Source organism: Linepithema humile, chromosome 2, assembly GCF_040581485.1.
Source record: "Linepithema humile isolate Giens D197 chromosome 2, Lhum_UNIL_v1.0, whole genome shotgun sequence".
Lineage (NCBI taxonomy): Eukaryota > Metazoa > Arthropoda > Insecta > Hymenoptera > Formicidae > Linepithema > Linepithema humile.
In genome coordinates, this window is record NC_090129.1 from 647,724 (window position 1) to 662,183 (window position 14,460).

General features: G+C 40.4%; 3 protein-coding genes across 4 annotated transcripts; 1 reads left to right on the forward strand and 2 right to left on the reverse strand.

Annotated features, from left to right (window-relative positions):
* Positions 1–1,735: 1,735 nt before the first annotated feature.
* On the forward strand, positions 1,736–9,571 carry LOC105677496 (calmodulin). Its single transcript, XM_012376157.2, has 4 exons — positions 1,736–2,041; positions 5,193–5,367; positions 5,554–5,796; positions 6,156–9,571. The coding sequence occupies exons 1-4, from the start codon at positions 2,039–2,041 to the stop codon at positions 6,182–6,184; spliced, it is 450 nt and encodes a 149-aa protein (XP_012231580.1). The 5' UTR covers positions 1,736–2,038; the 3' UTR covers positions 6,185–9,571.
* Positions 6,770–12,306, reverse strand: LOC105677495 (GILT-like protein 1). 2 transcript variants are annotated; one of them, XM_012376155.2, is made up of 4 exons: positions 11,760–12,306; positions 10,528–10,712; positions 10,060–10,380; positions 6,770–9,942 (listed from the first exon to the last, which is right to left on the reverse strand). In XM_012376155.2, the coding sequence occupies exons 1-4, from the start codon at positions 11,863–11,865 to the stop codon at positions 9,892–9,894; spliced, it is 663 nt and encodes a 220-aa protein (XP_012231578.1). In that variant the 5' UTR covers positions 11,866–12,306; the 3' UTR covers positions 6,770–9,891. The 2 variants fall into 2 exon arrangements, with proteins under 2 accessions (XP_012231578.1, XP_012231576.1); XM_012376153.2 differs by having other exon boundaries at positions 6,770–9,981; positions 11,760–12,300.
* Positions 12,307–12,545: 239 nt separating this feature from the next.
* Polr1C (RNA polymerase I and III subunit C) lies at positions 12,546–14,404 on the reverse strand. Its single transcript, XM_012376216.2, has 7 exons — positions 14,222–14,404; positions 14,080–14,136; positions 13,823–14,007; positions 13,553–13,737; positions 13,247–13,435; positions 12,864–13,115; positions 12,546–12,714 (listed from the first exon to the last, which is right to left on the reverse strand). Exons 1-7 carry the CDS (start codon positions 14,258–14,260, stop codon positions 12,599–12,601), a joined length of 1,023 nt encoding a protein of 340 aa, XP_012231639.1. The 5' UTR covers positions 14,261–14,404; the 3' UTR covers positions 12,546–12,598.
* Between the last annotated feature and the right edge of the window lie 56 nt (positions 14,405–14,460).

Here is a 14,460-nt window from a genome sequence, read left to right on the forward strand (position 1 = left end):
GTTTTATCAATAAACAATCATTTATCGTTCCAAAGACTTATTGTTGGAATGTAATCGTTTCTAATCTGTAACTATCAGCGTGATCATACGTTATCTGACACCGCTGTCAAATTGCCGCACTGACACACATACCGGGAAAGTGGAAATAGTATATAGGCAAAGCGACGGTAGAAGGAGAAGGAGGCAAAGGGAGAGGAAGGAGCGAAACGAGCGCCGAGAGAGCAACCGTGAGCTAGAGAGAGAGAGAGAGAGAGAGAGAACGTAAAGGAGGGAAAAACAGGGGAGGAACAGAGAGGTGGGGAAGGAAAGGTAATGGGAGAAAGGCAAGAGAAGCCTGGGAAAGGGGTGCGGAGGACAAGGGCGACGACGACTATGACGACGACGACGGTACGGCCGGGTACGATAAATTTTCACGCTTTACACCCGCCTGTAAATTTCTCGAGAAGGTGGAGATCCGTGAGCTAGAGCGCTCACCGATGAAATTGATCAAAATCAATACTTGGGGGAGAGAGAGAGAAAAACGTACAAAAATTACAGTTCTCTCTCTTTCCCCGCCTAGTCTCGAGTAGATCCAATTTGTGTCGTCTACGAAAGCGATAAGGTTTTCTCTATGGTGCGATCTGTCGCTAAAAGACCCTTATTTTATAAAAAAAAAAAATGAAAAAGAAAGAGTAAAGAAAGAATGAATCGATAAGAGTGACACCAAGATACCGCGGGTTAGTTTATATGAAATATGCGGCAAATCTACGTGAAAAGATATCGGTCCGTGCTTGTGTCTTCTACGTGAGATTGAATTACAGGTTTGGTGTTCACCCTATCGTCGTGTGTCGTGTTGCCGTTTTCATAACGACGCGATGGCATGCCACGTCTTGCGAGGGAAAGGGGGTGCGAGAAGTTGGTAAGGTCAACCGTCATTGCGGCGAGGTCGATGATGAGCGCGAGCAAACGCACCGGGAGGCACGAAGTACGCGGAAATCGGTGAGGAGAATCGGCGAGGAGAATCGGCGGCAAGCGGGAAAGAAAGTCCGCGGGCAATTCGGGGGTGCAGGAAAAGAGAGAGAGAGGATGGGAAGGGGATCGGAGCAGGAACGATCGAGGAGGGAAACAACGAGTTACGAAGGAAGGGAGTCGTGAAAACCGACGGGGCCAGAAAAGAAGGGATGGGTGGGACGGAGGGGACCGAACGCATAGCCGAAAAACGCGTCCATCGCATTCGGTCTTCTCACAGGCAGGGAAGCCCGGCTTTGACCCGGTAGCCGGCGCGACACGGCACAGTCCGCGCGACTGCCTGACGCATTGCAGGTGCGCGCCGGCCAATCAGAGTGCCCGCTTAGTTCGCCCGGACTCGTCCTGTAAACACGACCGCACCCACCCCGCCGTGTAAAACGGATTTGTTACGGGGCGGTCGCTGGTACGCCGAACCAGCCGGCTCTGCTCGTCGGCCGCGCGGCCACGTCGCCGTGTGTCTCGCCTCGACGCATCATTCTCTTCTTTCTTCTCTCTCTCTGTCTCCCTTTCGCTCACTCGCGTCGTTTGCGCGATTAAAAACCGCCACGGGCCTTTTTTTCCGCACCTTTCGGCAACGCAGGAAAGCCGCGCGCGCGGTCTAGCTTGCAGCCGCGTAGGCGGCCGGCGCGTCGCGGCCGTCGCGCGCACATCCCCTTCACCCTTCCCGTTCAACGGCGCGCGCCGATTGGCCGGCGCGCTGCCCGTAAGGGGACGGCGTAGTGATATCTGGGCTGCGAGACCAGCGACGGCCCCACGGAGAGCCTCGCAGACCGAGAAAGACACGGCAGACTCCATTGCTGTCCCGAGTGCGTTTCTCGTCGGACTTGGTGTCGCCCGTTACTGCGTGTCCGCGCGCTCGTGTACAAGTTATTCTCTTTGGTACGAACGACGAATCTTCACGACCGATCGACCTACCGACCGGGCCGGAGGTTGTGAATAAATACACTCTTGTTGTCCAGTGTGCGGGTACGCGGGTGTTCGCGGAGCCGAGCCTTCTCGTGCGTGACCGAGACGTGAGAAAAGGGCCACAATGGTAAGTACTTATGCGATTTGTGCCGTAACGCGAAAATACCGCGCGTTGTAATCGTACACGCGTGTACGTCTTCCGTTCCGCGGAATACGTCGTAAACTCATAGTTATCGGTTGTGGCTCGGGCGCTTTCCGACGGCTCTCGGTCTCGCCGCATTGACGCGTCGCCGAGCGCACGTGCAACGAGAGCGTAGAACCAGCGGCGGCGACGATGCGCAATTTACGTCGCGGATTTTACAATTTTGAACTCGTCCGTGCATTCCATCCTGCTCATTCGTTATTCGCGTTCGCCGGCAAGACGGATTTCCTTTTCTGGAAGGATCGCTGTGAGCCTCGTTCTTTCTCTTTTCTTTCTCTCCGCTCTTTATCTATCCCTCTTTCTCCTTCTCTTTCTCTCTTCGTCGACCGTTGTCAGCCTCGGCGTATCGAAACGGTCGAAGCGTATTTCGTCCGTGCCGCCCCGGAGACTGCTCCGACTCCCCGCGATTATCGATCCGGCATGGCCGTCTATACTTCTCCGTGCTCTTCGCAGCGAGTTTCTTCTGTAGCAGCGAGCGAAAATCTGCATCCGCGCGAGCGGAAGTAACCGTCGATCGATCGTTACCGTGTAGGGCGTGAGAAAGAGGGAGAGAGAGAGAGAGACAGAGACAGAGATGGAGAGAGAGATAGAGAGAAAGACAGAAGTAGACACAGAAATGTCTCACCGCTTTTTTTTTCTGCTACGCTGTTTGCGTTCGCGACGGTTACGAGCTTTCACGCGCTCGACACATCGTTTTGACCTGACGCGGCACGACACGCTTACGTGTCCCCGGAATTTTTGCCGTTGCCGCCGGCTGGCTGGCTGGATGGCTGGCTGGCCGGCCGTACATTACGAGAGTAAGACAGGTGGGCGACGGTTCGCCGCCGGAGCAGCTAATTTCGCCGCTTCCAGCCAGCTTCACGCTCGCCGTATCGTCAGCATTTTTGACGTGCGTCGTTCTCTTGGTGTGCCCTCTTGGACTCGTCGAGATAATCGACGAGCGCCACGCAACGGTTATCTTCTCGCCATCCGTCCGTCCGTCCGTCCGTCCGTCCTTCTGTCTGTCCGTGCGCTATTAAATTCACGGTCTTCGCGCTCGAGATCGAAACGCAGCCGCGAAGTTGTCTTGTTCCTCGATCTGCTCTCGGCTACACTTTCCTCCACTTTCCGCATTTGTCGACGAAATGGTTATATATAAGTATTTAAATTAAGAGGGGAGATGTGTATCGCCGGAGAATGTAGAAAGTGTAGCTAAATAAAACGAATTAGCAACGAGGAAAAATCAACCGGCGTTCTCAGCTAACGATGACGCGTCCGCTAATCATTCCGTAATCCCGACGTCTTACGCGAGTCGCAAAAAAAAAAAAAAAAAAAACGCTGCAGCGAAGTTATCGCGCTCCGCGATCTCTCGCACTCGCTTCTCCTTCGATCGCAGGCGGAGATACCTATCGGAGCACGAAATACGAGAACGGAGCGAGCGAGCGAGCACGATACGCCTGACCGCTCCTCCTTTTGCATAATCCATACGGGTCACCCGATATTCATCTTTAAGGGCGCTGCCGAGTTCTCGTTACGTGCGTATCTCGCGGTGTTTTCGACCCGTTTCTTTTTTTCCTTTCTGCGCAATGCGTGCGATGCGGCGTAATCCGCTTGGCGATCAACCGTTTACGGCGATACACGCCGCACTTGGCTATTGATTTTCGCGCTCCCACACCATTGCGCGGCCGTCCGCCGATTCCCCGCGCTCCTTTTACGTTCCCTGTGCTTTCGCCGTGAGCCTGTTACACCAGCTCGCCTTTCGTCTTCGCTTCGCGATGTCGAGTTTCCGCGTCTCCTCGCAACGATAACGACGCATTCGTATCGTTTTATCCGCTACGCAACTCCCCTTGGCAAAGATTCGCCCTGCCCGCTAACATGCGGTTTTCCTGGGGAAGCCATACTTCCCAGCGTTTTGAAAAGTGAGGTTATCCGTTGGTTAGTCATATGCGTCACTAGTCACAATTTTGTCGCAAATATTGACGTTTCTGTAATGGAACGCTTCTTGATAAACAAAATTTTTGTAAAAATAAATTAGTTATTTAGAGAATATAATTATGCACGCGAATGTGTATCTGCAAGATTTATCCGCAAAAACGACAGTAATAAAGATAGCAGCAAAATAGACTGGCAATAATAAAAGTTGCAATATTTTATGATACAATTTTTGTTTCTTGCACATAGAATTGATACATTATTGCCACTTTTTACTTAATTCTGTGACAAATAAGGTATTAAATCAACAACTGTCTGTAATTAGTGTCCAAGAATAGCTTGTGTTGTGTATTTCTAAAGATATCACAATTTAAAGAGTTGCTGCAGAATTTCTTTTATGATAAAAAAGTGACACGATATTTTTGTCACAACAGCAACGTGGTATTTCACGTATTTATTTCGCAACGGTATTTTGCTTAAAAAAATATTAACAATTGCGTTATAGATAGTTCGTGCATTAAACATACGCACACATTTTTGGAAAAGAATCAAAATTTATTTTAACTATACGCAATATAGTCATGGGACATACACATATATCTTCGCATACCTTATAAATGCACAGTATTTGCAATGAATTGTGCGACTATATCGCTTTGTTAATATGCAGATAATTATTTCCAAAGTAGTCTGGGATTTCCTTATTTGTGCAGAAACAATTAAATTGCCTGAATACATTTGATGCATCATCGTACTATTTCTGCCGGCATTGTCTCGCATCTCATTGCCTCATATTACTTGATACACCTAACATTAATTGCGTTCATTTATGAAACTTGTGCTATCGAGACTTCTAAAAGTATTACCCTGATAATCAAATTATTGAATCCGTCAAATGTTATTTTAGTATATTAATTGAGATTGAGACTGAATTATAGCTATATTATGTCGGCGTTGCTTTAATATTTAACTAACGTGACGACCTACAGAAGAATATTTTTGAATTTAAGATAGCAGTTTATATTTACATAATATTAATTCTATTATTTATCACGCTAATTTGAATATTGTGAAACATTCATTAAATATACATGTGCGATTTATGTAAATATTTATGTAATGTGGTTAGGAAACTAAATTTATAAATTGTTTTTTTTATTTAAAGGCTGACCAGCTTACAGAAGAACAAATTGCAGAATTCAAGGAAGCGTTTTCGCTGTTTGATAAAGATGGTGACGGTACCATAACCACCAAAGAATTAGGTACAGTCATGCGGTCCCTTGGACAAAACCCCACAGAGGCCGAACTGCAAGATATGATTAACGAAGTAGATGCAGATGGTACATATTTTGCATAATTTTGCAGCGTTTTTTTTTTGTACAAATTATATCAATGTTTTATTTTTAACTATATGTTTCTAAAAATTCTGATAAAAATATTAAGCTTGAAATTTTTGAAGAGAATTACTTGTTTTTTTTTTTCTTTTTACTAAATAAGTAAATAATGCGAAAATAATAAAATTCTAGGTAACGGCACAATCGACTTTCCGGAGTTCTTGACCATGATGGCGCGTAAAATGAAGGACACGGATAGCGAGGAAGAGATTAGGGAGGCATTTAGAGTGTTTGATAAGGATGGAAACGGTTTCATATCTGCAGCGGAACTTAGACACGTCATGACAAATCTGGGCGAAAAACTAACTGATGAGGAGGTAGACGAAATGATACGAGAGGCCGATATCGACGGCGACGGCCAAGTTAATTATGAAGGTTGTATTGCATTTTTAATTGGTTTATTTGCATCATTAATAAGCATAAAAGGATCGTTAATATCTGTATCAGACTCTATTGATTATGTCAAAAAGCGAGCGTCAAAAAATCCATGAATAATTTTTACAATTTTTACTTCTGCAAGTGACTTATTGTCAATGATAAAAATGAAAAATTGTTTTAATTCGAGGTAGTAATTTGCGCAATTGATTTTTATATATCTGCTCGCAATTTTTTGTGCTTAGAGATTTCTGACTACCTTTATTCTTACATTTTTTTACAAAGTTTTGTTATTTTTGTGCATATGATGTACGATTAACATGCGTAAAACTAACGAGCTCTTTCATTGTATTTTTCAGAATTTGTCACAATGATGACATCAAAGTGAATGCAACCTGTGTAACGGAAGAACTTGCGACTGGTGGTGTTGACGTATTAAATAAATCAAGAAACAGAGAAAAAACATATGTAACAAAAAGAGAATCAACCAGAAAGTGATCTTGTATCAGGATACGAAGATGTCTATAAAAGCGCGAAGAGTCAACGTCCGATACCGCGTTAAAATCATCGTTTAACGATAAGTAATACAGGGCAATTAATTGTTTAATTAAAGAGTTATACCACTAAAAATCATTATCTCTCAAAAAAAAACACGAATATTTACGCAACACAGTAATACCGATACACATACGAACACAATACACTCGAAGAGTATACACACGCATTAACATATTCACTCGGATGTCTTATTTCCATCGGAAAAAAAAACACAAATTTGGAAGTGAGATAACGCGAAGACACAATTGCGCGCGCATGTGCACCAACGACAAAAAAAAAGTGCATTTTCCACTTTCCTCTCTTTCTCGACTGCCCCCCCTATCCCCTCTTCTTGTCGCGTTCTTCGTTCACCACTCCCTTCTTCCTCTCGTCACCCGATCTCCTTCGTCTCCCCGAAAAGTTTTTTCATGAGGAAAGGCATGTCGAAGAATTGTAATTTCTCTTTGCGAAGGGAGAGGAAATGTGTGTGTTAGGGGACAAAGTATAAATCCGATGTAAGATAATATTAAAAGCAGCAAAGTTTTATTTGCCAATCGAGAGAGAGATTCATCGTGAATTCCTTCGTTCATTTTTTTAATAAACGAGATACGTGTATAGTGAATGATGACATTAGGGTATGTAGCTGCTAAATAGATGATGTCTCTACCATTAAAATGCATGCACATGTACAAATGTTTGTTTGTCTCTGTGAGAGAGAATTCGGCCTGGACCGATCATTTTCCAGACAAAGAGAGAGCGAGAGAGTATAAATACGATGCGCTTCGGCCTCTGGGTTATTGACGACTTCAAATGCAACAGCTATACTGGACCCCTCGATGCCTCAAATGAATAACTTAATTTATATAAGTAATGAGCGAGAAAATTTATAAAAAAAGAAATACGGAGCGAAAGAAGGAAAGAGAGATGAGACGAGATGAGACGAGATGAGATGAGATGAGATAGAGATAAGAAAGAATTGGAGGAGGAGCCTCGAGGAGCTCAGATCTAGTGCTTTCGCGCGTGTCGCGTCTCGCGGAACGGAATAGGAGATCGGTCGCGCGGTTAACGTCACGGGAATGCGAACGAGTCGCGACGCGATCGTTGGAAAGCTCCAGGATCCGAAGTCTCGACATTCCTATTTGAAAAAAATATCTCTTCCTTGCGCTTTCAACCGACATCATTCAAGCCTCTCGTGTCCGTACACACGGGACTCACACGTACACGTACGTTTTACGCGAGAAACTATACACACGAAAGATTTACACACAGCAAAAAAAATATAAGAGAAACACTATAATACTATATTCACGAAGTGCGTTTTGCCTCCAGTTCCATTTTAATCTCCTATTTGTAAACTTGCCTTCCACTCGGGAAAGTCTTACATACATGCGCGCAAAAAAAAGAAATCCAAAAAAAAAAAGAGAGAGAGAAAACGACGTCGACACCACTTTTGTTGATATGTATAAATTCACGGAGATAAATAAAATAGGGATGGGGGATTAAAGGAAGTAAAGGCCACATTGAGAGATCGGTGCATTACTTTTCTTCGCCCAGGGGTGCGTGCCAGTCTCGTAAAAAGCGGAGCCAACCAGATCGGAGAAACTGGTGTGATTTTGTGCGATCCGTACGATATAATGTTACTTAAGAACTCGAGAGCAAAGAACATAAATGCCGTACAGCGTAAAAAACATCATGCGTGTCGGTGGTTCAAGTCATAATATACATGTAATATATATTATATATATATATATATATATATAAAAATAATTTACGAAGAAATTAAGAAAAAAAAGATGAAAGAGATAACTCCTCCACAGTCCTTTATTATTTAATATTGAAGTGAACAAAATGAGAAGTACTTGTATTTCTGGTGACCTAGATCGCATTGATCATTAAACGATAAAAAAAAAAAGATTTAAAAAAGGAAAAAAAAAGATAAAAAGACAAAATAAATGTATCCTCATTTTTAGGTCACAGCTACTCAATTCGTTTCCTTCATTAACCAATGGACCTCTCGTTTCAGCAACCATCTCTTTTTTGTGTTCGATGGCATCTAGATACTTTGCTATGAGAATATTTCATTGTGTCTCTGTGAACAGGATCCACTTTACATATCTCTAACTTTTCTCGCTACCCTCGGAAAAAACTTTTGAGAAAATTAGATATAGGTTACAAGAAAGTACGGTATTACTTATAATTAGGAACTCGCTCCGCGTTATTAAATATCCGAAAAAAAGAGATGAAAAAAAAGCACACATTGGGTCTACTTGTGAACTGTAGTATTCTGTGTCGAGATATATTTCCACTTACACTTTATTAAGAATGAGAAAGATTGTCAATACACACTCGTTTTTTTGTAAAAGTGGTCGTTAGTATTCGACAGGCATCTGTATCTAAATGCTTCCAAATCCGCTTCGTTTCATCGAACACCGATACCTAGCGATTAAGTCTCTTACGTTACAAAGACTCTATTCCAGTATTTAATATAATAGTAATTTTATATATCCGTATCGCAAAATCTATTTATTGAAAGAATTTTCGCGCGCCGAGGATAGAGAGATAGAGAAAATACGGCGCATGGAAGCTCTTGTTGTGAACGTTAACATCGAGGCAATGCCAAATCTTTACCGAATACTATTGAAGCGTTAGCTCTTCTAATATTTAATTTAGCGTCCCCTCGATCTTTGTTATTGAAATACACGTTGTTGTTCTTAAAAAAAAAAAAAAGATATCGTTTATACCATATTTGCTTGCTTGCGCAGGTACCAAGACACATCCTGCTTCTATATCGAACGTTGTATTTATTTCAATGTGTACATACGAACGTAAAATCGATCGACGAAGTGAGTTTTCGTTCGTTCGTTATATTAATTGTACTTCTTAAAGCAATCAAGTTCGTTGTGACATAAACAAGGAGACGTTGTATGTTGCAAGATGAGGAAATATTTTTATCGAATTTACTTCGAGCACAGACTCGGTGTCCTATATTTCTTTCTTTTTTTTTTTATTATTTTGAACGATTACAGCCGTTCGATTAATGCTTCTTGATTTCTCAGACTCTAATTCGAACATTGTTTCTAGTGTATGTAAGTATATTCTCTGCCGTATCTCAAAGGCGTTCTTCACTTCTTGTCGTACATAATAAAGCGGCACAGTTTGTATAAAGTGTTGATATTAAGTTAATAAATTGTTCCTATATACTTATATGGGAGCAAACTGGTGTTTATCTATAATACAAGCGATTTTATCTCCCCGAAATAAATAATGACGGTTTAGAATAGTTAGTGAACGCGAATGAAACAGCTACGGGATATTATAGCGCTCTTGCACAGCGTTTCGTTGGAGTTTCACATGAATTCCACAGCTCTTATTTTATGTGTTTATGTCTAGCGATAGATTTGTATGCGTCAAAAACTTAACAGAAATAGGATATCTTTTTTTTTTAAAAATACTATATTTTTTGTACATATTTTTTTTAAACTCATCACGTAACACAATAACAAGATTGATTCGATGATTATGCAGATATGTTTTGCTGACATTGCACCAGGTGTACTCTCACAATCCGCATTCTTTTGGTATAACTTTGAAGTGCTCGCACACCGCCATCTGCAAGTGTTTCAGTATTTTTGTCTGATACATGGAACTCTGAAAGCAGCACGTATTTTTCGGTAAATTCAGCGTATCGTCGCATTTATTTTTTATTTAGCCGATTACGAAACTCACCTTGTTGAGGGTAACTGTTGGTATAAAATACACTTGTGGCACAAGCGAGTACGTCATCTGCCCATACTTGGCCAAGAGTTCCTTTCCCCTTTGCGTGTTCGAACATTTCTTGATAGACTCCAGATTCACGGTTATGCGCTCGGCACAGGTATTCATTATCCCTACCGGATCAATGTTATTCTCGATCATGCAGGTCACAAATTGTAGTCGTATCGATGGGTCCTCGATGACATCGATGGAACATGCGTGTATGATATTCGCCTTACACTCGATCGGTCCGTGCTGACACTTGAATACGTACCCATCGTTTGTTTTCCTCATCTGAAATCAAACGTGTATTTTAATAAACAAGTGATTTATTTAATTATTTGCAATATACATATTTATTCATTTATATTAATTTATTTAACTCGTAACAGTGGTAATAGTAATAGGGAATAATTTTGAGTTGCAGCAAACTTTTCTTACCCCGCCCTTTCCAAACGGTATCAATTCAATTTCCACATTCGCCGAAAGTGTTCGGTACATCGGTCCTAATTGCCGTATAATAAAACTACGCGAATCCGGGCATAGTGCTTCGTAATACACGGCCACGTGTACTTTCTCTCGGACCGAATCATTCTTCTGACTCAACGCTGTCTCCGCTTGTCCATCTACGTGAAATTTTGCAACATATTCAGAAAATATTTAAGATTCTGCTTAACAAGCGATAGGATATGTGGATAGAAGAGACGAAGGTGTGAAATATCAAAATATACATTCAGCATTAATGCTTACTTTAAACATATGTAGTATTTTTGTCGTAGTATTTTTAAATGCCTTAAACTTTTTATAATTAATTTTTAATATTATTGAAAATTTTATTATTTGTTCTTATCTGTTAAAACTTCTATTTTTTGCAAGATACACTTTCAGAAAGTCGTAATCTGTGAATTGTCTCTTATCTCGTTGAACATTGATAAATGACAGTCCATTTTTTATTACGTGAACGGTGTAATTATTGTATATATACCTAACCCACTTTTTGCAGCGTCACGTTTTTATTATATTTTTTTCCCATATAAATCTCGTACATGAAGATCGTAGATTGTGGAATTAACTATTGCGATCTAACAAACGTTAATTTAAATTGTAACTAATCACAGCTTGAATCTTAACAAACTGACAATATTTATTCGACGAATATTGAATGAAGATGAGTCCCTTACAAGTATTACACGTATTACAAGTATTAAACAACTATTTTTTCTAACAGCAATTTACAGAATGGAAATTTATGAAATATAGCTCAAAAAATCTGTCTACAATTAACTACTTTTAACTACTTTCAACTACAATTAACAATTTTTCAAATTAAAAGACATCACCATTACATTCAATATATCGAACGGAGATCAAACCCGACATGAAGCCATTACAAATGTCAAACACAATTATCTTCTTCGAACGACAATTTATATAACAATATGTGAGAAGGAAATACGATTTTTTAAATATAAATTTTTAATTACCGACTTCTTCGAGATTGATAAACAACATTTAATAGCATTATCATTGTCTATTACGAGTACTGCTGTCAAAATCAATATACAAAAGCTGTATGAAGAGTGTGTGCGGTCAGCCTTTGCAGCGATAAGTGCAGCGCGAAATATATATAGCGACGGGTGTATGCGGCGCTCGCGTGTGCAAGAGCCTCTTACCTTGCGTGGCGGCGCCGTCTTCTAGGAATGCCAGCCAGATCTTTGAAGTCTGCCAGAGCAGCAGACCGACGACGAGGATGATTACGAGTCGCCTCCCTAACCCCATCGTCCCAGCTGCTGTCACAATAAGAGGCGCGCGCGACTGTCGCTCGCGCGGCGGTAGCAGCGGCCTCGTTAAAGCGTGGAGCTGACGCAACGAGTCCTAATGTCAAACACGGCGACATAACATGGACATGAACGCAACGATGCGTGTGCTCACCCAACGGCAACCGATGTTGTGTCAACCGGTCGATCGCAGTTACGCGGTTCTACGACACGTTATGCGTCTTTTTAACGGGATTATGGCTGCGCCGTGATGTTTTTTTCCTCCCGTTATCGTACGCCACGTAATGCTCGCACAATCCATGTATGAAGTCTGTTCTTTCCAGCAGCTCTTTCTTTCGACTTTTTCTCTTTTTCCCCAGTGACTAAATATATACTTATTTTATCTTAAATGTAGAAACCTGAGGCGTATCGAAGTTGCACTTAAGAAAGGAGCAATGTCATAACTCATTGTCATAACCCCCTTGTGATTTACCCAAAACACAGAATAAAGTTTTGATTTATGCTGATGAATAAACTAAATGTGTGCGTATGTGTGACGCAACACACTAATCATAAAAATTTTAATGATTTAAAAATGCTTACATTATGCCTATTCTGTTTTTTATTAATAATCTATATCTATTATTTTCTTTCATCTAAATATAAAATGATTTTTTAGGATTTTTAGGAATATACGCGAAATTGGAGAAATTCATTAAGAAGTTTATTTTATTTTAAATTTATTTAGCTCAAATTTATTTTCCAGTGCGGTCCAGTTCTGCGAGAAATGTTCTGCATTTGTTTTTAAGCACTTTAACAGCTTCTGTGAATAATACTGCTGAAGATAACGTTCCCACAGATTCTATAGTGACTAAAAATCAAGAAAAATTAATTAGATGTAAATTTTACAGTTATCATATATTATGTGAAATTTCTATTGAGCAATATATTTATGTAACAAATTAAATATGACTTTGGCTCTGATTTTTGTCGAAAAATTTCCAGATTGTGCATACTCACAGATAAAATGATTTTTTACACGACTTAGCTCCACACAATTCTTCAATTGATCGTAACGATAGACATTTCTGGCACAGCTGTCATAACGAGCATTCTTTACACGCGCTTCTCGGTACTTCTGTCCCGAGTTTGTTTCTTGTTCTATCACTTCTATCACGCCCGGACTGAAGCAACTTTGTAGAAGATCTGCGTCCTTGTCCCTTACAGATTTGGTCAACCGAATGGCTGGCATGAGGCGATAAGATGCAGTGGCTAAACACATTTTTATTATTACACAACACCTGATGCAAGTAATTTATTTGAAATATAATTGAAAATTATTTAATTATTATCAAAATACATAAAGCTGTGACAGTAATATTATCTGTAGAATTTTTACATACCCACGGGAGAAAATTTGGCGTGATCTTTGCCGATGCCCTTAACAGCATGCATAAACGCATGGATCTCATGACCTGGACGCATTTTACATATCAATATATCATTCTCTAGCACGCCCATCTGTTCTGCTCCACGTGGAAACATATCTGCCTGCCGGCCTATAGGTACCCATTTAATATCTTTACTATAAACTATAAAAGAAAGATTGCATGTTATTTCACATATATAAATTCTCCAGTACAGTTATATATTTTGAAACATTCTAGTTAATATTGCATAATATAAATCCGCAAAAGTTTAGTCAGTACCTTTGCTATTTCTATACATGTCCTCTGGAAGATGGGAGTTTTTTGGCGCTTGTGGATTTACAGTACATGTAGCTTTGAGTTCATATCTTAGAGTGTCTTGATCACTAACCTCGTCATCTGCTTTTCCATCATTAGGAGGATATTCAAAAAGTCGAGCATCTGCCTGAAGAGGTATAAGGCCCAATCTTGAATTTAAAATAGATTTTGATTGTCATATCGAAAAATTGTAGAAATTATGAAAACATTCATTATAGAATTCAGTTCTCTCACCTATGCGCAAGTACTTCATCCTGCAATAGACTAGTGTTGTTCACAATATAAACCTGCTCAATAGCCATACTTGGCACTTCACTCAGGAGTATTCTGCGGTACGCGTTGACTATTGAAGTGTGACAGCCAATTATATCAAATTCTAGCTCTCTATCCTCTTCTCGTATTATTTCTATCTTCAATTCCTATAAAAGAGAAAAATGTTTTAAAATATTGATTTATTAATAAACAATATAATGTTTATTTTACAATATTACTTTTATAAGTCTTTCTAGCGTTGTTGATTTGTCCGAGTCGTCCGGAATTTCCTTGATCTGTTAAAAAAAAATAAATTTATAATGCACATGTTCACAACCGGTCAACAAGACAAAATTTTTTGATAATTCTGAGTAAACTAACAATTTCGCATTCTCGCATAAACCATGATCCCTTTTTCATTGTAACTTTTTTATATTTAAACGGCACAAAGACTTATATTTCTTAATACTTAATACAAAAGAAATCTATTTTCTTAGGTTAGAAATGCGTTGATACAATTCCGAATCATATGAATACAGTTATGGCATCGATTATGATGTGTTCAGAAAGTGCATCAGCTGTACAACTGCTACATTGTCTTGTTCATTGATTGGTCAATT